At 43.3% G+C, this 22,024-nt stretch overlaps 1 protein-coding gene and 1 long non-coding RNA gene across 2 annotated transcripts in view; one reads left to right on the top strand and one right to left on the bottom strand.

The window, feature by feature from the left end:
- AGPS (alkylglycerone phosphate synthase) overlaps positions 1 to 18,238 on the top strand; it is a 58,069-nt gene extending 39,831 nt beyond the window's left edge. Inside the window, exons 15-20 of the mRNA XM_048484774.1 lie at positions 1,417 to 1,486; positions 3,134 to 3,195; positions 4,308 to 4,397; positions 4,915 to 5,014; positions 5,938 to 5,995; positions 15,778 to 18,238. Of these exons, the coding sequence (XP_048340731.1) occupies positions 1,417 to 1,486; positions 3,134 to 3,195; positions 4,308 to 4,397; positions 4,915 to 5,014; positions 5,938 to 5,995; positions 15,778 to 15,899 (502 nt within the window). The 3' untranslated portion in view covers positions 15,900 to 18,238. The remainder of the gene's footprint in view (positions 1 to 1,416; positions 1,487 to 3,133; positions 3,196 to 4,307; positions 4,398 to 4,914; positions 5,015 to 5,937; positions 5,996 to 15,777) is intronic.
- On the bottom strand, positions 11,099 to 21,591 carry LOC125426476. The gene is made up of 2 exons (XR_007243520.1): positions 21,357 to 21,591; positions 11,099 to 11,619 (listed from the first exon to the last, which is right to left on the bottom strand). It is a non-coding gene; the product is annotated as an uncharacterized LOC125426476 (long non-coding RNA).
- Positions 21,592 to 22,024: the final 433 nt, after the last annotated feature.

The raw sequence follows: 22,024 nt of genomic DNA, 5'->3' as shown, positions 1-22,024 counted from the left end.
AGGTTTGCTGCCCTTAACCATTTGCAGCGTGTGACGTTGTGTAGAAGGGCCAAAGGTGTCCTTTCATAAATGCGGTCTTAATGTAGACCTGTTTTATGGGGAGGAAAAAACAGTAGCAGCAGACGGCTTTCTGAAATGTGCGATTGCTTATAAATGTTTGTGCACACCCTTGTAGCCACTTTGCAGTTAGGAAGATAGAGGAGCCTGCAAGTTGGATCCAGTGGCTGCCAGTGAGTTGGATCCACAGCTGGAAGGATTTCTGCCTTTCGAGTACGACTTTCTTGCCTTGTTCACATGCTGTTGATCAAAATGCTGTTCCTAGCATGTTCACATGATCCAAATGCTGTTCCTAGCAGTGTTTGGTGTTACCGCAGGAGACGAGGAAGTCACACACTGTAGCCAGAAATCATCCTGCCTGCAGAAATGCTCCACTGAGTTCAAGGCAGCATTTTTAAAGGTTACTTCCTGTTCAAGGAAGAGTGAACTCTCGACCAGCCTTACAGCCCGTCCCACTTAGCAGGTATTTCCTGAGACTGGCTGCCTCGGCATTCTTTGTTTCCTCTGGCAGTGGAAGAAAGCACAGCCTGCAACCCAAGAAACCCGCTGTGCTCCCCGGCCATGACTGTCTGTAACCATATTATGCTACATGCCTGACTAGCTGTTAAGAGATCTCTCACCCTGGAAGGCTCAGTAGAATGTGATAAACACATGGAAATAGCCAGTCCAAATTCACTTCGGTTGCAAGCAAGCAGGGGTGGGTAACAACTGCAAACCTACTTTACAGTGTTCAGAGCTTGATTTTGGCTATCATGATTTTTTACATCTAAATATACAAAATTCCTTCTTGCTACTTTTGTGGAAGTCAGCTCCTTGGTACCAGGAAGTCGATCAAGTCCCAAATTAGTAAAACATTAAGTAAGGGTTTTTTTGCTGCTGTCTATTGCTAGCAAATAGTAGAGTCTCTCCCCTGCCTTACACCGTGGGCTGCCTGCTTCTTTCGATACTTTAGTTAAGAAAGCAAAGTCTGGCAGACACACCAATTGTCATTTTAAAAAGAAAAGGAAATCTAAGGGGTTGCTTTCAGAGGTTCCAAGAACCATGAGCAGGCTCTCCTGCCCCAGTCAGCAAGTCCACTGGATTTCTGCTCTTGGGAGTCAGGGGCAGTCCTCACAAACAACACGAGGCCATAGTGGGAGGGAGGAACTGGCAACTCCCCCCCCCCACACACACACCAGTTAACCGAAGGGCCATTCCGCAGAACAGCATCTTTGGATCCAACCAGTTACATCTCAGAATGAATTTCTGAATCTGTCCAAATACCATGGTTTGACACATTATTGTTGTTGACTGTTTCATGCTGTGGGTATCTTTTTCTTGGGCTCTGTGTTGATATTTTATTACCCTTTCAAATTGTAGAGGTTTGGCCGCTGGAGAGGACAACGGACAGAGAGGCTACATGTTAACATTTGTCATCGCTTACCTTCGGGTAGGTCTCTTTAAAAACAAAATTTTGTGTGTGAGTATAAGTTTCCACTCTCTTGGGGAGTATATAGTTTCCATTTTATGCTGTGGGTTTGTGTAAGTTTCCATTATATGATGTATTCCTAAGACACGCATTCTCCTGGAGAAACATCCACAAGCCCTTCGGGGATCGGGCGGTATACAAATTAAATAAATAATAATAATAATAATAATTTCTGAGTTCTTTAGAGTTCTTCTGCCAGACAGAGTTTTACCTGCTCCTTTAACACAGAATTGCTTTCACACTTGTCCAAGAGAAGGTATCAGATGCCATGCTTTTACAATCTCACAGTAGACCTCACAGCGTCCAGTTGGCAGGGCTTTTTTATATTGCCAGTTGCGTGGTTTAGCATTAAAATAGAGCCACAGGAGGCAATAGTGGCAGAAAGAGATATCCGAGGAAGGTAATATAACAGTCCTGGATTGATCCTGCCAGTCTGGCTAACTTGCAACTAGAATTGTGGGAGCTGGCATCATCTTTGTGACATAAGGGTGACAGGCTTACTGAATTGCCCTAGGCCAGGGGTCTGCAATGAAGTCGTTACGGACAACGCAATGAAGAGACGAGACGCAGCAATATCATCCGGTGGAGAGAAGCCAGTGGCGATATAGCGTGATCCATGGATCTGGCTACTCTGCCGAACTGGGGTCCCTGGCACCTTTTATTAGGGTTTTGGGAAGGCGGGAGAGCGGGAGAATGTTGCACAATACATGACTCATAGGGGCTGCGTACGTGCGGGAGGAAACGTTCCTGTGTGGGCCTAATCCATACCTGGGGGTAGGCACCTTTTGTCCCTTTGTCCAGGACATCTTGTGACCCGTGAGTCACGGGGGTCTTGTGACCGGTGAGTCTGCTTGCCCAGAGGGCAACAGATGGCGCAGGCATCCCTGTGCACTGTCTGAGACTCTGCTGGGTTCGCTGGCTCACCCCAACACTGCAACCTGCAGTTCTCCAGATGTTCATGGACTACAAATCCCATCAGCCCATGCCAGCCATGGAATTTGTAGTCCATGAACATCTGGAGGGCCACAGGTTGCAGACCCCTGCCCTAGGATAGCTAGCAGTACAAGGTAAGGGGCAAATTTGCCCTGCCTGTCTCTTCTTGGAGCACTTCTACCAATAGGAAAAGGAAGGTGAAGTTATAAGTTGTGGAAGTTATAAGCACTGTTATGTTATTTGTTTTTAACTAATAAACTTTGATATACTCTGAAAAAAAAAAAAGGAAGGCCAAGCAAATTCGCCACCTCTTCACCTCCTTAACCTGCCTGACTATTATCTGAGGGATCCTGGGGGAGAATCAGGGAAAAATTGTAATCCTTGCATGAGTGGATCATTGGATCCAGGCTGACAAATTAAAATAATTCCTTAGTGATCTTCCCTCCAAATATAGTCTCTAAACCAGGGGTCTGCAACCTGCGGCTCTCCAGATGTTCATGAACTACAATTCCCATCAGCCCCTGCCATGGCCATGCTGGCAGGGGCTGATGGGAATTGTAGTTCATGAACATCTGGAGAGCCGCAGGTTGCAGACCCATTCTCTAAACCTATGGAATTGTAATAACCTTTAGAAACACTAACCTGAAACATTTTTTTTCTGGTTACTTTTAACAGGACTTTGGTATGGATTATTATTTAATAGGAGAATCGTTTGAGACCTCCGTTCCTTGGGACAGGTAAAAGGAATGCTTTTGCTGTTCAGTGATGCCCTCTCTTAGCAGACCTGTTTTTTACTTTTACCTTTCTGAGCTTTTTGTCTTGGGTTTAATGTTCTAATGTGGTAGCGGTCTGTAGTATAGCGCTGTAGTGTATCATTAAAGGAAGACAGGATTTTGTATTTGGTCAATTTGAAGCCTGTTTTAGCAACTGAAGATCTTGCGTTTTTGATTAATTAAACCATTCAGTTGTATTCGAGAACCAACAATTAGAAGGGGAACATTTGAGAACAAAGTTTTCAACTGGCTGTTATGGTTTTCCAGGCTATATGGCTGGGTCTAGTAGTATTTGCTCCTAACATTTTGCCTGCATCTATGGCTGGCATCTTCAGAGGTATATCACAGTATTATTATTTTTTTTTAAGGTAAGATGTGTTTCACAGTGTGTCACAGAGAGAAATACATCTTACTGTGATCTGCCTCTGAAGATGCCAGCCATAGATGTGGGTGAAATTTTGCGAACAAAAACGACTGGATCACAGTGACATACCCAAGTCCAGGAGTGAAAGCCTTTGACAATGCATTCATTTTTCAACCTTAGCATGGATGAGCAAATGAAATGTTTCTTCTCTTCGTTCTGTCTTCCCAAAACCATTCCAGTCGATCTCTCTTGCTGGTCTTATAACTCTAGAAGAAACCTTCAGGGCTAGGACGGTCTATTAAATGTAATAAATAAAATAATAATAATATTTTTGACGTGGAATGTGCAATAAGGAACGTGAAACTCCAGAATAATGTACTGGATTGTGTTTAGAACTTGAAGAGAACTGTTCTCTTGTGCAATTGTTCATTTCCAGTTTCTGGTATGTTTACTGAATGTCTAATCTACCGTCTTAGTTATTTTCAACCTGTGCCTGACCCAGGCCACCTGGACCGCATTCAGTGCAGATGTGCATTTAGACTTTCCAGCAGGGAAATTACAGTTAAAATGAAGGAGCTGGATGCACAGCTCTGTTATTAGGTACAGGGCTGTAATCGGGGTGAAGTTCTGACAGAAAAGAGGATGTTTTGAAGCTGAAAGAGGGAAACTACTACAGAGAGGATCAGTACTTGTTTCTCTTTTTCTTTTTCAGGGTTCTAGACCTCTGCAGAAATGTCAAGGAAAGAATAGTAAAAGAATGCAAAGAGAGAGGTGTTCAGTTCCCCCCTTTCGCTACCTGTCGGTAAGGCTTAATTCTTAATGGCGCCTCCCTTTTGCAATGGAATTGATTAGTAGTGTAAATCTAAGAATGAGGCAATAAAACTGTCAAGTCAGTGCATTGTGGATAATTGTGGACTACGTTCTGGGAAGCCCAGATTCAAATCCCCACTCTGCCATGGAAGCAGCAGGGTGACCTTGGGCAGTCGTACTCTCTCAGCCAAACCTACCTTGTAGGGTTATTATGAGGATATAATGAAGAAGACGAGAACAATGTAAGCCACTTTGGATCCTCGTTGGGGAGAAGAATGGGGTAAATGAAGTAGCTGGATCCAATAGTAGCTAGAAAATGGTCGCTAGATTCAAATGATGTGTTCCTCTGTTTTGGGGGGAAAAGAGCTTTCCAGGGTGCTCCATTGGAGGAAAGGGCTGCCATTAATGGAAATGGAACGGTTGGATCCAGCCTTTCTGTGCTCAATCTTGAAGTAGCATTTATTCAGAGGAATGTGGTTTATCTAACTTCTTTTTTTAAAACACAACAGGGTGACGCAGACCTACGACGCTGGTGCCTGCGTGTATTTCTATTTGGGCTTTAACTACAGAGGAATAAGTGACCCTATTCACGTTTATGAAGAAATTGAGGTAACATACCTATGTATCACTCTCACTTTATTGACAAGTGACTATGGCAATATACCAATATGCATGGCCCCAGAGCACGGACGGAAAAATCTTCACAATGAGGCTATGTATAAATAGGAAAGGGTTGGGGTTTATTACAAATCAGGTGGTGAACCCAGGGTGATAAAAATCTGTAAATTGAAAAAGAGAGAGAGTATGATTTAAAAACAAAAATTCAAGCTACATAGGGGGAAATTAGATTTTGGAAGTTGTCTTGCCAGACTCAGCTGCCATTTTCAGGGTTGCTTGAGAATCCCATAAACATTGTCGAAAGGTCCACTGGCAGGACGATGAAAAATAAGGCAGCCGGAAAGGATGAGAATGGCAGCAGAAGTAGAAGGTCTAGCGGGTGAGGGAGGGGATGTTCCCACCTCATACTCTTCTACGCATGTAGTAAATTCACAGGCCACAAGAGCTCCCAAAGGCATCTGGTGGGCCACTGCGAGTAGCAGAGTGCTGGACTAGATGGACTCTGGTCTGATTCAGCAGGCTGTTTCTTATGTTCTTACGTTCTTAAATCCATCAGTAATTAGTTTCAGACATCAGTTTTATACTTTGATGGTTCGCTTCCTAAATGTGCAGTTCTTAGTGGTATGGCATTCTTAAAGGTTCCTCTTCCTTGGGGAAATTCTGTACCTTAGCCAGCCCATGAAAAGTATTGCACTGGTTTTATTTCACAAGTTTTAACAGCTTGTCCCTCAGTATAGGTGTTAAAAGTGACCATCCTAGAGACTATTAGAATTGCAGGTGGAAGTTCATTCTGTGGGATGTCTGAACAGCCTTGATTTTGCATTAGTTGTTAGTGCAGAAGCGAATGAAAGGGGTTGTCTTGCTTGTTTCAGCCAAAGCTGGATTGATGAATAACGCAGCATTCTTTCCTTCAGAGCACAGCCAGGGAAGAAATCCTTGCTAACGGAGGGAGCCTGTCACATCATCATGGAGGTATGTTTGTGTCTGAGGCTCCGCCTCTGCTTTGTACTTAATTTTCTGTACAGTGTTCACAGATACTGTTTTGCAGGCAGGATGTCAACCCTAATATTGCTGTATTACTTTGCACTTCTAGTTTTTCTCGGTCCCTTGTGATAAATAAGACACTAGAGAGTTTTTGGTTCTGCAAGCAAGAACAGTTTATCACCGAGAGGCTCCAAAAACTTGTCTAGGTTGTAAGACTTAATCCCACCCCCACCCCTATTGGCTGGTATTTGTTCTTTTCGCTTGTGTGAAAGGGATGCAGGTGGAGGTACAATTGGTGTAAGGAGCATAATTTGAGAACACAACTACCATGTTTTCCTGAAAATAAGACAGTGTCTTATATTAATTTTTGCTCCCAAAGATGCACTATGTCTTATTTTCAGGGGATGTCTTATTTTTCCAGTCCACAGCTGCATGGTCTGTTCAACGGGCATGCTTCCAAACAAAAACTTTGCTACGTCTTACTTTCAGGGGATGCTTTATATTTAGCACTTCAGGAAAACCTCTACTACGTCTTATTTTCATGGGATGTCTTATTTTCAGGGAAACAGGGTATTAAGTCTACTTTAATTTGTAAAATGTTACCATGGATTATGGTTCCCTGCTGTTTCAAATCATAGTGGAAATATGAGAGGGGGACGCCATGTTTATCTGGCTTAGATCCTAAGAAAGCATGAGGGGAGAGGATCTTTGCTGCATCTTATTTTCCTGATTCACCTCCAAGAACCCACTCTTAAGGAGACCTTGAAGCTTAAAAAAAAAAGGGTATGTGCAGAGGTTGCCCTCTCTGTTCATGCATGGGCTCTTCTCCAAATCATTACTTGTGGTACAGCTTTGACCTGCTAATTGGAGATGTCTGTTTGGATATATCCAGTCTGAAAATATACCCCAAATCAGTGGTAATATTTGGGGGATATAGTCCAGATATAATTTATATATTCCCAGTCAATACTAGTATCCCAACTATTCCTGGAAATATCCAGGATTGATATTTTAAAGCACCACATTTGGTGTGTGGGAGCGGGGGGGGGGGTTATTTTTGCAGGTTTTCAGGGCAACAGGAGGGAGAGGGAAGGGCAAGATCTCTTCCAGGCAAATGAAATCTCGGGGGTGGGGGGGTGGAAGCCAGTTTGCTTCTGCTGAGATTCTCTTGTTTGACATTGTTTCTGTTGATCTTCTGCTGCCTCATTTGCCGTGAGTTCTGTTTGGATTCTGTGGGTCGACATTGATTCGTTTGGGCTGTACTTTCCCTTGCTTCAGTCTTTTGGCTTGAGTTTTTTGGTCTGACATTGGATGTGTGGCGCTTGCCACATCGGTCTGGGATTCTCTGGTTTGATGTTGATTTCGCTGGGCTTGTTGGTTCTATTGTGGGAGGGTTTTGACCAGTGTTTGCTTGCTCTTGTGTGTTCGGCTATTCTTTGTCCCAGAGAAAGCATGGGATTTTTTCCCCCTTGGAAACAGTGGCGCATAGCTAGGGGCGCCTTTCTCCGGGGCCCATATATATTTGGCTGTCTTGGTCCAATTCACTTGAAACTTAGGGATTCTTTAGTGGACAGGCAGCACCAACTCCGCTGCAATTATCTGAATACTGAAGCAGTATTGGAGACCTGCGTAATGCAGAACACTGATAATTATGCCCACTATGAAATCTGGATCTGAAAAATCTTTTTTCTGATTCACATCCCCACTGCTAATTTCTCTTTCTAGAAGCAACTCCATTCACTTTGCAGCGAGCCAGTGTGGTGTAGTGGTTAAGAGCAGATGGATTGTAATCTGGAGAACAGGGTTTGATTCCCCACTCCTCCACCTGAGTGGCAGAGGCTTATCTGGTGAACCAGATGTGTTTTCCCACTCCTACATTCCTGCTGGGTGACCTTGGGCCAGTCACAGTTCTTTGGAACTCTTTCAACCCCACCTATGTCACAGGGTGTCTGTTGTGGGGAGAGGAAGGGAAAGGTGCTTGTAAGCCACCTTGAGTCTCCTTACAGGGGAGAAAGGGGGATATAAATCCAAACTACTACTACTACTTTCTTTCTTTCTTCTTCTCCCCCCCCATTCTTGAGGGTGCCCCCCCCAACTCTTCAGAGCACAGATGACTGCAGCAACAAAGGAGAAGTGGCAACGACCTCTTTGAGTTCTCCTCCTTTTATGGTTTCTGATGGTCAAAGCCTATGGAGGTTCCGTGTTGTCTTTATCAGGGATGATCTATTGTATGATCTGAGATAGTTGTATCCAGGCAAGATAAAACACTCCAGTTTTTCTAAGGGAAAGATGAGGCTTAAGCAGAGCTAAAATCCGAAAGGGAAAAGGGCTTGTCTAAGAGGCTGCTGATAAAACACTTTGTAGAACTTCCTAAAGATGTATTCCGATTATTGATTTGACCAATGTAAATGCATGCAGTCACAGAAAAGAAGCTCGATAATTAAAAAGCCATGCTCAGGTTGCAGAATACGACGCAGCAGCAAGCAGGCCCTCTGATTTTCCTCAGCTGTTAAATTAGAACTAGCTTACTAAACATTCATCAGTCCAGTAAGCTGCTGATACTGTTGAGAAGGCTGAACGTGCGATAATTGCCTTGAACAAATGCAAGGCGTAATGGAAACAATCCCAGAGCGCTTAGGGCTTTCCCCATCATCTATGGTGGATACTCCCCGGATGCAGAATAAAAGCTTGCAATATATTTCTGCTCATCTGCTGCTGCATTTATCTAATTCCTTATATTAAATTTCCACTGTGAATATTGATTCCTGAGATATAGAATTTGTTGTTTGTGATTCAACTTGGTTGTGTTCCTTTTTTTCCTTGATATTATTTACTGACCTTCAGGCCTTGTCATGACATTCTCAGCGCTGCTTTTCACTTCCTGTGTGGGGAAGGCGAATATTGATGCAATTCCTCTTCAGCGTTTCACCCTATAATTGTGATTAATAACAGTTCCTTTCGCTATCTGGAAACAGACAGCCTGGTTTGTCTGCTTACAATCATGTTGTGATAAATGAAGCTGTTTTAACGCCGGGTTTGAGTATCAAATAAAACAGATGTAGTCTTGGACTTGAGGCTCTAAAGGATGTAAAAGCCTGTTTAACTCTATTTTTGTCGCGCTTGAGATTTTCTAGGCAGAACTGAGCACGTTACGTAGCATAGTTTATTCTAGAAACAGAGTTGTGATTTGTGGGGAGGGGGCAGGGTGTTTGCGGAAAACGGCCGCATTCCCGAGGGGATCGACCCCCCCCTCCTGTGAAAATCTTAATTGTGAGAAGTATGCTGGTCTAGTGATCTCGTTAGTTTTGTAATAGAAAGCAAAGGTTTTTCATGTCACAGCTCGCTGATTGAAATACGCATAATTCATTTTGCCCAAAGTGCACATGAATGCATTTGAACATCAGCCTTACGCTATAGGTAATTGGATGGGTTGGGGGAACATGGCCCATATACCGCACAGAATTCAGTATGGATTAAAATGCAATGAGCTGGGAAATTCTGTAGTGGAAGAGGGACTTTGCTTTTCTTCCACGACTCTGACTTGGCTTCCTTTCTTATCTCCCATATCCTAGAAATGCAATGGAGAGGGACGGTCAAGCTGGGTCCAAGACTTGTCTTGGCAAACCTTGTCTGTAGCCATTTTTCCACTTTCTGGCTCCAGTTAGCAAGTGTGCTAGTTACAGTGCTGTTACAGTCCAGTCAGGCCTTATGGATATGGGATGGGTAACCCAGAGATAATTTCAACTGAACAGTTCTCAGATTTAATGTAAGGGTTGCAGAACAATGAAGTAAATGTTAGGGGGTTTAACACCGTAAGCACCTCTATCAGTGCTCTTAGGCTAGTAATATCATCAGCAACCAGAAGATTGCCATTAAGCAATCCAGAGACCTTTAGAATTCTGTTGAAAGTTCTGAGTGTGTTTTGTTAATTCCCTGGTGATCAAAACGTCGAAGTAGTTTGCCATCTGTATCCTTTCCTAGTAAATAAACCCTGCTTGTTTTGCACCTTTTGAAGTGTGTTTGGGTTCAGGAATGCTGTCCCCCCTAACGGCTGTGCTTCCTTCTGGCACAGAGACCCTTCCACTGAAGGCAGCGCTTCTGTCCGAAGGATTTTGCACCAGAGGAAGGCACTGCTGGAAGTGGAACTGAATGCATGTTGGTTTGGTTGATGCAACACCAAGCTGGGTTGTCCCAGCAAGGAAGTTGAGGAGGGGATGTGACTGTATGGCAGCAGGAGGGATCGTGTGTTGCGCAGTGTGTCTCCAGTCCTCCAACCATTGTTTGGAAAATCGTGATGCTCCATCTGGTTACAGCCCAAATGAAAAGTCATGGATTGTTGTGGTCAAGTGATATATGTGCAACACCATGCATCTTATCAATAATAAGGCACTAAGGGATGGAATGTCCGACACTGAACCCTCCACATGAGTCCTGCTCCCTTATTGGTGGAGGGTTCATTGTTGGGCATTCCATCCCTGCCATGGAGCAGCGGTGCCTTTCTGCTGCTGCTCTGGGCCTCCAAAAGTCCCCTACCTGCCCTCACCCTCGTCCTATCTAGGTCCACTGTATTTCTTACCCTACAGCAGGCTTCACTGCTAGCTAAGTATAAACTGTGGTGTAACGTTGAGAGCTTGAATTTTCCGAGCGAGACAAGATGGTTTTTAACCCATTTTGTGCAACGTGAAACTTTAATCCCCAGAGATCGTTTCAAGAAGCGGCTTCGTCGGTCTGCAGCAGAGATTGTAGATCAGTTTCACCGGAGAGACCAACAAGATTTTGGGCGTATCATCTTTCAAGAGTAATCTGAAGGGAGGGGCTTTGACCCACAACAGCTCGTACCCTGAAAATCTTGTTGGTCTGTGGTTGGTCTCTTAGGTGCTGCCGGACTCAACCATGCCCTTTTAATCCTCCAAGCTGCACTAATTGGATATGTCTTGCATATACGGGGTGGTGACGGAGAGCTTGCAGCCTAATAATATAAAAGAGTTAATTTTTTAGCAAACGTGCTGTTCATGAAGGACCACCACAGTCTCCCATGCCGCTTTTTTATATTATTATTTTTTAAAAAAAACAACCTTTCCGGTTCGCTAATCAAATGTATGTTAGATTTATTATTGTAAAAGTATGAAGCATAGAAAATGTGACAAGATAGATGTGTAAATTATCACTGTGACAGAACTAATGATGCACTCCCAGCACCTTCTGTTTTCGAGCGCTCAGTGAGCGACTTCATTAAGTATGCCATGGTTGTTTGGTGGCTGCTCAGACATCAGTTCAGTTCCTCGTGGGATTGTGTTGTTGTGGGAGGTGGGGGAAGAGGCGGGGCGGGCTCGCTGTCCGACATCCTGCTGTGGCTCTAATGTGCCCCATCTTGTTGGGCCAGCCGTTTGGCATTCTTTCCGGAGACAATTACATCTATAACCACAGGATAAGCTCACGGAAAACTGCATTACTGATCATGGTAGATAATAGTGCTGGCTGCTCGTTGTCTCATTAGCTGTAGCTGGAATGTAGGTGGCCGGAGTTGAGGCGTTTGGTCCTCCTGGGAATTTCAGCAGCAAACTTGCCTTTGTGGGAGTGGGAATGTAGTTGCAAGAGAAATGCATGTTGCACTTAAAAAAAATACATAAAAGTTTCACATTAAAGCTCAATGAATGTATTCATGAACGTATTCAATAGAGGCAAGGCTTTTAGTCTTGGTTTGCTTCAGTACTTGTTTACCTGTTCTTTTGCTTTTACTTCTGCTGGTCATTTAAACAGCAATGTCAGGCTTGTTTTCTCTTACATTTTACCTTCCCTCCCTCCCTCCCTCCTTCCCTCCTTCCCTCCTTCCTTCCCTCCCTCCCTCCTTCCCTCCCTCCTTCCTTCCTTCCTTCCTTCCCTCTTTCCCTCCCTCCCTCCCTCCCTCCCTCCCTCCCTCCCTCCCTCCCTCCCTCCTTCCTTCCTTCCTTCCTTCCTTCCTTCCTTCCTTCCTTCCTTCCTTCCTTCCTTCCTTCCTTCCTTCCTTCCTTCCTTCCTTCCTTCCACATAGTGAGCTAGCGCAGACAACAAAATGGGATGTTCAATATCCGACGTATTAGGATTTTAGAAGTCCGGAACTATCAGAAAGAACTAGGTCATAACATAAATAATCACACAAAATATTAAGCAGTACAAAAATGGCATGATAGGATTCTACTTACACTAAACTGTACACAGCAGAGGCCCCTATCGACATGGATGAACCCATCATGCAGAGCATAGGAGGACAGGTGGTATCTCAAATAGGGAGGGACCAAGCCATGACTGACTTAGTATGTGATTGGCAATACCTTAAATGGAGCCCAGTAACAAGTGGGCAGCCGATGGAACATCTGCAGAATGGGAGTAATACGCACGCTCCTGATAGCCACAGCATTCTGTACCAGTGGGAGTTTCTATGTACCTTACGTTCCAGTAGTCTATTCTCAGTGTTTCTGTGGTGTAGATTCAGGTGCTTAGGTCAGCTGTATAACGGTAAGGAGTCATCTTATGGGCTTGGCTGAACTAGCCGAAATCATTTTTGCATTCGCAGTCACTTACTTCTTCAGTAATAAAGCTGGGTCCAGCATAACCCCAAAGCTTTTAGTGGGTCAGCAAAATTGATCTGTTGATCTCCGTCCAAACTGGGGAGAACAATGTCCTTCCCAACCATTACTTGACTCTGTCTTTTCAGGGTTTAGTTTCAATTAGCTTTTTCTTGGTCGGCTCTGCAGCCTGGTTGTATCCCTCAGAGGGAATGAACAGAAATATTCTGCCCTCCACTGGTGTCCCTCATAATTCATTATTCTGATGGCAGTTCAGCTACCCTGAGAACAGGAGCGTGCAAGATGGTTTGAAAATAGCTGCAAATACTTTGGAGAGGCAGGTACCGGAGATGCAAAATAGGTCAGGTTGCCTTGGTTCAAGAATTAAAACACTTGCGTGGTTGATAGTCATTTCCTGACCAAAAAAAAAAAGTTACTTTATACAAAAAGTATAAGTTTAAAAAAAAACATAGGTTGTCCTTGAAATTAGAATTTGCTTTTGATTTAGGCTTGAGCAAGAAATAAAAAATTTGGTAAAATTCGGATTCAGGTTTTTCGGGCTTCCAAATTATCAGGAAACCTGAAAAACCAGAATATCTGATTTGGGAAACCCGAAAATATGCGGGTTCCTCTCTCCCCCAAAATGGAAAAAAATCAGGTCTTTTAACGAAAATTGGGTTTTTGGCTTCTTCTTTTTTGGTTTTCTACCTTTAGGGGGCACATTTTAGGCTAGAGGCTCCAAACTGTCAGGAGGGCTTCGGGAGACTCTTCTAGTGAGACCACCCAAGTTTGGTAAAGTCTGGTTCAGGGGGACCAATTTTATGGGCTCCCAAAGGATGTGCCCCCATCTCCCATTGTTTCCAATGGCTTCTAATGGAAGATGGGGGCTAACCCTTTGATGACCCTTAGCACTAGCCCTTCCCACCCGAACCAAATTTCACCAAATATGGGTGCTGCTATTAAGAGGGTCTCCCGAAGCCACTTGGAAAGTTTATGTCATCTATCTTTAAAAATACACCCCCTACAGACATTCCCAGAAATTCACCAGATTTTCCTGTTGAACTATCTTGGCTTTGGCTCCTTTGTAGCCAATGGGAAATTATATGGGAGTGTATGCAGGGAGCATGTGTTTCAAGTCAGAGGCACCAAACTTTCAGGGTGGCTTCAGGAGACCCTTCTGGGAAGAGCACCCAGGCTTGGTGAAGTTTGTTTCAGGATGGCCAGTACTATGAATCCTCAAAGGGATAGCTCCCATTCCCCTTGAATCAAACTTAACCAAAATTGGGTGCTGTCATCAGGAGAATTTCCCAAAGCCACCCTGCAACACCAATGCCTCTACCTTAGAAATGCGCCCCTATAAGAACCCCCAGAAATTCTCCATTGGCTACAGTGGAGCCAAGTCAAGATCAAAGAATCTGGCAGGCTTCATCAACAATCTATGGTGGGAAAATTTTCCACCATAGACTTGCATGTGTGGGGAAAAGTAATTACTTTTTTCCCATCATAGACTTACTTGGGCTTGCTGTTGTGCTTCAGATTGCACTGTGCTAGAGAATTTTATTGAGGGCTCTTGCTCTGGGTAGGGGCACAGAATTTGCCACAGGGCTATTGCTGATGACTCTCCTCACAGGAACCAACCAACTTTGCTGAAGTTTGGTTTGGGGGGCCCAATCCTGTGGGCACCAAGTTTTCCTTTGCTTGAGTGCCCATGGCATTGCCTTCAGCAAAGTTGGTTTGTTCCTCTGAGGAGAGTCACCAGCAGTCCTGAGGCAAATTTGGTACCCCTTCCCAAAGCAAGACCCCTACCAGAGTCCCTCCCCTAAAATCTCCAGCGCAGCGCCAACTGGGCATAACAGCGAGCCTTCCCACTATCCTCTGTTTCAAATTGAGGGACAAAAAAAAAAAAATTTAGACCAGGGGAAAGTAGCTAAAATTTAGTCCAAAGAAACCTGGAAGGAGCTGCTCTAAAAACTCTGAGGCCTAAGTCAGCTCACTGAATCCAAAAAGGTCACTTTTACACTGTGTGACTATTTGCAAACCCAGAATCTTCACTATTATTTGAACCTGCTAATATCCTGTTAGGAAGGAAACTGAAACCCTACAGCGCTGGATTAATGAAACTTTAACAAACCCTACCAAGCCTTTTACAACTAGTCTCTAATTGAATCTAACTATTGAGAAAATTGTGACTAAAATGTAGAGAACTAAGAAACTGGATCGGGGTTTTTTCCTCGGTTTTCTAGCGATTTGGCAGATCACCAAATTTTGGGGGTTTTTTTACTGATTTTATTGATTACCAAATCAACAAGCATTGTTTGAATTAATATTTGTAATTAACTAGATTGTATAACATGGGTAGTTCTGATGGTTTTGTAGCAGGTTCCAGATGGGTGTAGGGGTGTGTGTGTGTGTGTGTTGTGCTGTCAAGTCACAGCTGATTTATAGTGACCCCATAGGGTTTTTAAGGGGAGAGTGATTTGGAGGTAGTTTGCCATTGCTTGTCTCCACATCATGCCTCTGGTATTCCTCTGAGGTCTCCTACCCAAATACTAGCCAGGTTCCAGGCTGACATGCCCAAGGTCACCCAACAAGCTTTCATGGCAAGAGTGGGGATTTGAACCTGGATTTCCCAAGTCCAGGTCTGACACCTTAACCACTGCGCCATGCTGGCTCTCTTTTGGGCTATACCTTTGGTGTAAAATTTAACAAATCACCTTTATGAGTAGGGTAGTTAGATTCTGGCATGCTGAGCTTATCTCCTTTGACCATAATCTGCCGAAGTTCCATCCAGCATGTTGGTTCCGGGTTTGTCCTAAAAGGATTGTGCGGATAGGTTTTTAAACCTTCTAAACGCATTCTTCAGAATTGTTGCATTTAGGATTGGCGTTGCTGTTCAAACATGCCGACGCGTCTCGTTGAGAGAGTCTGAGCTATGTGTAATTATTTCTAACGTGGCGCGTGATCGTGGCCTAAACTTCATCTTAAATTTCATAGTTTTGCAAAAGAGGGTAGGCAGCATGGGCTTCCTGTGGGAGTACTCTGGGTTTAATGAGCTTGATAGTCTGGTGGGCTCAATAAATCAAACAAAGCAAAACATTTCTCATTTTTGAATAAAAGCATTTATCACCCAGTGTTTGTTCATTCATGGTCACAAGATTGATTGGCTCCTGCTATTATGATGAATATTAAAGACTTGCTTTTTCTCTCTCTCTCTCTCTTCTTCAGTGGGGAAGTTACGGAAGCAGTGGCTGAAGGAGAGCATTTCCGACGTTGGCTTTGGAGCGCTGAAATCTCTCAAGCAATACGTGGACCCCAACAACATCTTTGGAAACCAGAATCTTTTATAAACTTCTTTTCCTGCCCGTATTCAGACGACACACAAGCAAATATATATATTCTTGGTTTTGAGACTCATGGCGGTCCCAGTTTCCGAATATAGCATGGACCCAATTTCAAACTTGCTTTTTTCCATCTTTAGTTTCTTTGGTCAAATAGATTAATTGGTTAGTCACGAAAGGAACTTTCCAAGCTCCTTCTAGATGTTTCAAACACAACCAAATGTACTAAGGATCAGTTGATCAGAGAATGCAACTTTTGACGAACTTGTTTGGACTGCTTTCTTCTAGAGTGTGTTTATTGTAAGAATATCTATGCCTGACTCTTGATGTTTCTGTTGTAGGAAGCCTCTCTTTATCAAAATTACACTCCTGGGACACAGCTGAAGGCAGAGCTTTATTAGGACTGTCCAGTGAAAGGTCAAGCTAATGGATAAGGAACTTTGTTTATTTTTATAAAACCAAATCCATCATGTGCTTGGGAGTTCTTTGCCCCACCCTCCCAACTTGAGGTGCTTCCAGCCAGGAGGTATGAATTGCATTTGTTCTACTTATCTGGAACAAAATTTATTGACCCGGAAGAACAAACAGTTCTTTTTGGCATACTGGGAGGAAACAAAATCCTCACCTTGTAAAATGAGTTGGACCTTTGTAGTTTTGTCTTGCTAAAATTAGCTTCTTTTAGAAGGCACTCATTCTTGGAAAATGCCAGTCAGTTTCAGTCATACCACCATTTCAGCCCTTCCAAGTCAGAAACAACTTGGGTTGGATAAGCCTCTTTATTTTAATTATTAGCGATAAACGTATTAAGTTCTTCCATATAAATAGGATGTTGAGCTAAAAAGAGTATTAGTGAGCATTAAAATGAAACCTACATTAAAACATACGTCTAATCTCGATCATTAATATTCACAATGGGGGTATTAGAACAAATTGGCTTTCTTTTATGATTTTAAATGACGATGTAGAATGTCTGCTTCATTTTGTCTGTCTCTTGTCTAGATCATACCCTTTTTTTTTTTCAAAGTTAAAGCACTTCTGGGTCCAACTGATTTCAGTTCTGTAATTTGCCCATAGTAAATAATGGCTACCAACAGTACGGGGAGACAGACATTCTATATCTGAAGTACTCTTAAACAGGAATATCTAAATGTTACTTGAATTGCAAACTTTAATTCACAGGTTAAAATTTGCCAGCTACAATTGGAAGTTTTAATGTGTGAGTTGTACTACACTAACCTGGCCACAAAACCATTTGGGTGGGATGCGAACTATTTCCACTCATGGGAATGAGGGGTAACATTTGCGCATTCTCCTGTCTTCTGAAGACAGAGCCCTGTGAATTCCCTGACCCAAGTGAGGCGCAGCAGGCAGAAGGAGAAAGCAGGAAAGTCACTGCCTTTCCATTGTCCTGTGGATCCAGTCCTTTTGTTTTCACTTACTCAGTTTTTTTTTATTGTGGAGAAGCTCTAATGGAACATATAGCCAAAATCTTAAGATAATAGCTTTTTTAATACCCTAAAAAGCACCTTTGAAGTGGACATGCACCACATCCTGTCACAGTTGCTCATTCTCTCCTTGAATTTGAAATCACAGGTGCATTCCAGAGATTAAATCTCTTCCTAATCCATAAGAAAAAAGTGTTTGTTCCAAGGAATTTTTGCTGACGACTTGAGTGGACATACATATTTTTTCCATTGGAGTTTGTCTGGTTTTTCATTCAGACACCAGGGATATTTAGCTCTCGTTTTGATAGAAATTGAGAGTGTTCGTGTTTCCTCTGGAGCACCAAATTCTAGTAGCAAAATGTGTGTGGGGGGAGGTGGCCTGTTCTTTTCATAGAATGAAAGCCAAAAATTAACTTCCTAATTTTTACTCGTTCTGACCAAGGTTGTGTTTTTCCCAAAACGTGCAAGTGCATTTATGGTGCTTAATTGATTTATCTTACTGATGGAGGTTTCCTCACAATGTTTCCTAATCTTTTGGTGTTTTTATTGGAAATCGCACAGTAGTTTTGGGAGGGAGGGGGCTGTATTTTCATAAATCTATAAATTGCTAGAGAACGAGGAGCGTTCAGATCATGAAGTGTAAACTTGTGTGTTAGTACTGTCATTTCTAACAAGTAAGTGTGGGGCTTGCAGAAGTGGACTGGCGTGAAGGATAAGACACAATGCAGATTACTGTGAACAAATTGTAAATTGCTTTACCTTTTTTTGTGTCTATTTTGCTAAACCTTTTTTTGGTTCCTTCCTTGGAAACCATTTAACTGTTCAGAGCAAAGCACCTGTAAAGCATACCCGAGTTGAGTGCTAGCTCAAAAAGTGAAATGTTCATTAAAAAATTCAAATTTCCACAATGGAAAGTTATTGACTGTGTGTTCGTGGCGTCCCTGCAGGATAAAAACGGCAGCAAATAATATTCAGGCATATGCAAGAGAATTTGCGTAATGGTCACCTTTTCACTGTAATTGCAGAGCTTGAGTGCTCATTGGTGGTTTCCCAGAATTCTCATACATTTGTGCATGCACCAGGACTTTGGAACGCATTCAGCTGTCATGCACAAACACACATATATACGGTGTGTCAAAGTCACACATCACTGGATCCTTTTGCACTAAAGATGGCAGGGTTTGAGCCTGGGACCTTCCGCATGCGAAGCAGATGTTCTTGCTGGCCGACTGCCTCTTCTTTGCTGTTCTTTCAACAGCTTCTCCTATAGGTTGGGGACAAACTGTGGAGCAGCATCTGATGCTGGCCAAAAAGACAGAAGTAAAAAATAGAATTGTATGTGGACTGTTCTTTTAGGAGCAAACGCCAAGCATCTTTACCAAGGGATGAGTTAGCCGTACTTTAGAGCAGGAGTCACCAACACGGTGTCCGTGGATTCCTTTCCTGGAGCCCGCCAAAACATTCTTAGAAAGCGGGAAGGGCCAGGTGACACTTTGGTAAGCCTTCTGATTGGCCGTGCAGATTTTTAAACACGTTTCTTTGGCTGCAGCTGCTGTGAGGATCTTCACTGTGTGATTGAAGGTAAGCTGTGTCAGCCATTTTGTGGCTGTGTCAGCCATTTTGTGGCTGGCTCTGCCTCCTGAGGCAGCCATATTGTGGCTGGGCCCAGCACCCTGTAGCAGAATTCCAAAGGGGGCAACAGTTTCAAAAAGGTTTAGCAACCCCTTCCACAAAATGGCAGCGCCGAAGAAGCATCCTACACAGAATGACTGGCTAGTGGCTTTCTCAATGTTAAATGGGGTGTCCCAGCCTTCTGTATTGAGCTCTCTGGTGGCTTTGGATGGGTTCTGGAGGTAGAAGATCTCATAGCTGGGAATGGAGGATGGGGCAATGGGCTTTCCCCACACTCACCAGTGCCGAATTCAGAAGTGAACAGACTCTCCAAAATAGCTAGCATTATATTGTGGAGTAAGTCAATTCAAGTAAGTCAATTCTACCAGCACCCCTGGGAAAAAGCTCTTTGGATCTTAATATTGCTTCACCTTTTGTTTCAAGTAGGAGCTTTTGCTGTTGAACCTCTTCTATGTCACCCAGGTAGACCATGAGCCATTGTTCTTGCTTTCAGCAAAAAGCAAGAGCCAGAATGCAAAGAACTGGGCAACTTTTGTATTGGATTCCCACCCCCAAGCACAGCAGCCTCCTCTATGCCTCGTGGCAATCTGCCTTTTGAAATTGAAAGATTAAAAAACAGTTTGGAAGTAATTGGGAATTACTGCTGTCTATGTGTGCTTAAGATAGTGCTTTAGTTTGTGACTGAAGTGCTGATAATTTCTTCTCTGGCCGAATTCAAGTCTCTAATCGTGACATTAAATCTTGCTGCGCTGTTATATCTTAAAAGTCATTTAGATGTCACTTCATAACATGGATCTAAGAAATTTCACAGAAATTTCCCCTTCAAGTTGAAAACGGATGAGAAATCAGTGTTTTACAGAGGTTTCAGTGTACTGAAACTTGACATAACATGTGCCTCTTAACGCTATGCTGAATTAGATTATCAAATTAAACAGCTCTTCCACATTAATGCTAGCTGATCAAAGCATACACAGTTTTATGTAATTGGGAGGAAACTGAGTTATATCATATACTGATGCTAACTGTACAATTATAGTGATGAAGTTGAGTGATGGTGCTGATTAAATACTTTTTAAAATGACCAGTTGTGTTTACTTTGTTCAAATACAATTTGCAAAGTTAAAATAACAATGTAGAGCTTGAGCATATTGCATGACCAATTTGTAACATCTTTATCCTGTTCCCTTCTAAGGAGTCGTGACAGCGTGGATCACGGGTGTCAAACTCTGACCCTCCAGATGTTCATGAACTATGATTCCCATCAGCCCATGCCAGTATGGGAATCATAGTCCACGAACATCTGGAGGGCCAAAGTTTGAGCCCCCTGACATACATAGTTTCCCCCTACCTCCATATGGTCCTTAACAATGACCCTGAGAGGTGAGGGAGGGTGCTAATTGAATAGCTCACTGAATTTTTAGGCTGATGGGTTTTAAAGCGGGGTCTCCACACTGCAACCTAACACTCTAATTCAGCAGTGTTCAACTCAAAACCTACATGGGCCAGAGTAGACCTTTATCTGAACTACCTGGGGCACACCATGGAAATATGACATCATTAGGCCCTAACCCCATCAATGTCAGGATTGGGAAAGGTGGGAATATGTTAGTGCTAAAGGCACAAACCATCACCATCTTTTAATGGCAAGCTCATGCAGCCTCAATTTGCCTCAAGAAAGGGAAGGGAGATGAGGTTTAACCCTTCAACCACCACTTTGCTTCACTATTTGAAAACATGCTCCCAGCTCTGTTAGCATTTTAAAGAACATACCATCTTTCATGTCTGCACCACTCAGTTTTTGAAGGCTTCTGCCCATTTCTCATGGCACTGCTTCTTAGGCACTCGGCTAACCCCAGCTCACAAGTGGAACCAGCTGGGGGTGATGGAATCTAGCAATGCCTGCTGGGTCACCAAGTGTTACGTGGGGGCTGTAGGCTGCATGTTACGTCAAGCGAGTTTGTCTTTTGAACCAGGTATTTCCTGGATCACCAACTCATTCTCTTCGAAGCGGATCTTGCCAACGGCAAGAGAAACTGATAGTTGAAGAGAACAGAGCTTTCCCACTTTATTTTTCCTTTCTAACATATTCTGCTCCCTGAAACCCTTTCCCCTGGGGGAAGTAGGACCGGCAGGTGCATGGTGGTGTCTGTAGTGAAGTAGGGCCCCAGATCATTCTCTTCTGTAAGCAGAAAAGTCAGGTGATATGGTAGATGATATTCAAGCTGTAGTTACAGCTGCTCACAATGAAGCGTGGGAGTGGGCCCACCATCAATAAAATAAGGGGATTTAACTTAGGTTCCCAATGCTCCTGCAACTAAAGGTACAATGGCATATTTTTCTCCTCCTCCCCCAGTTCTACAAAAACAATGCATGACTTATGTAGTCTTACCATCCATATCCAGGTCAGGCTAACTTAAGTCAGGTGATATGGTCAGGCCAGGTAAACAGCTTACGTTGTTATGTCTTCATTCTGACAGTGGAGTTCTCCCACAATTCAGGAAAGCCGATAATAAAATTCATGGCTTGTCTTCAAACCCTCAGCTTTATACTGTTTCCTTGTTTGCTCCTGAAGCTGTCGGATATGAGAAGGGGTTCCTGAGATGTATTTAGAGCCATGTGCAACATCGCATCCAGCACTGAGAAAACAGAAAAAGCAGCGAATAATTTGTAGTACTTTGGTTAGAAGGATAGACATGGCAACTGAAGTAAAACCAGACACTTGCTGTGGACACAAAGGGTGGTGTGTGTGCAATCCATCAAATCCTGAATTGATGCAACTCTGGGGAATTAGAGGAAACGACAGAGGCCAACTTTAGCGGTTGACCTTTTATGCTGTGACCCAAAGGCAGAAATAGTTGAGGGTTTCCTGAGGAGAAGTCGGCTAACATGGCTAGCCAGGAAATCCTGACTGCCCCTCAGCAATGCATTTCAGAAGGGATGGCTCTCTAGATTTCCCCTCATTTCCGCCAATATTGAAAAAGCAAGAAACAGTCTTTCAGTACTTCGTCTCTCTTTTCTAGTCAGACCATATTGTGCTAATTCGGGATTTCTGTAACT

This window comes from Sphaerodactylus townsendi, linkage group LG02 (genome assembly GCF_021028975.2).
Source record: "Sphaerodactylus townsendi isolate TG3544 linkage group LG02, MPM_Stown_v2.3, whole genome shotgun sequence".
NCBI classification, from domain to species: domain Eukaryota; kingdom Metazoa; phylum Chordata; class Lepidosauria; order Squamata; family Sphaerodactylidae; genus Sphaerodactylus; species Sphaerodactylus townsendi.
This window is presented reverse-complemented; position numbering and strand designations above follow the sequence as displayed.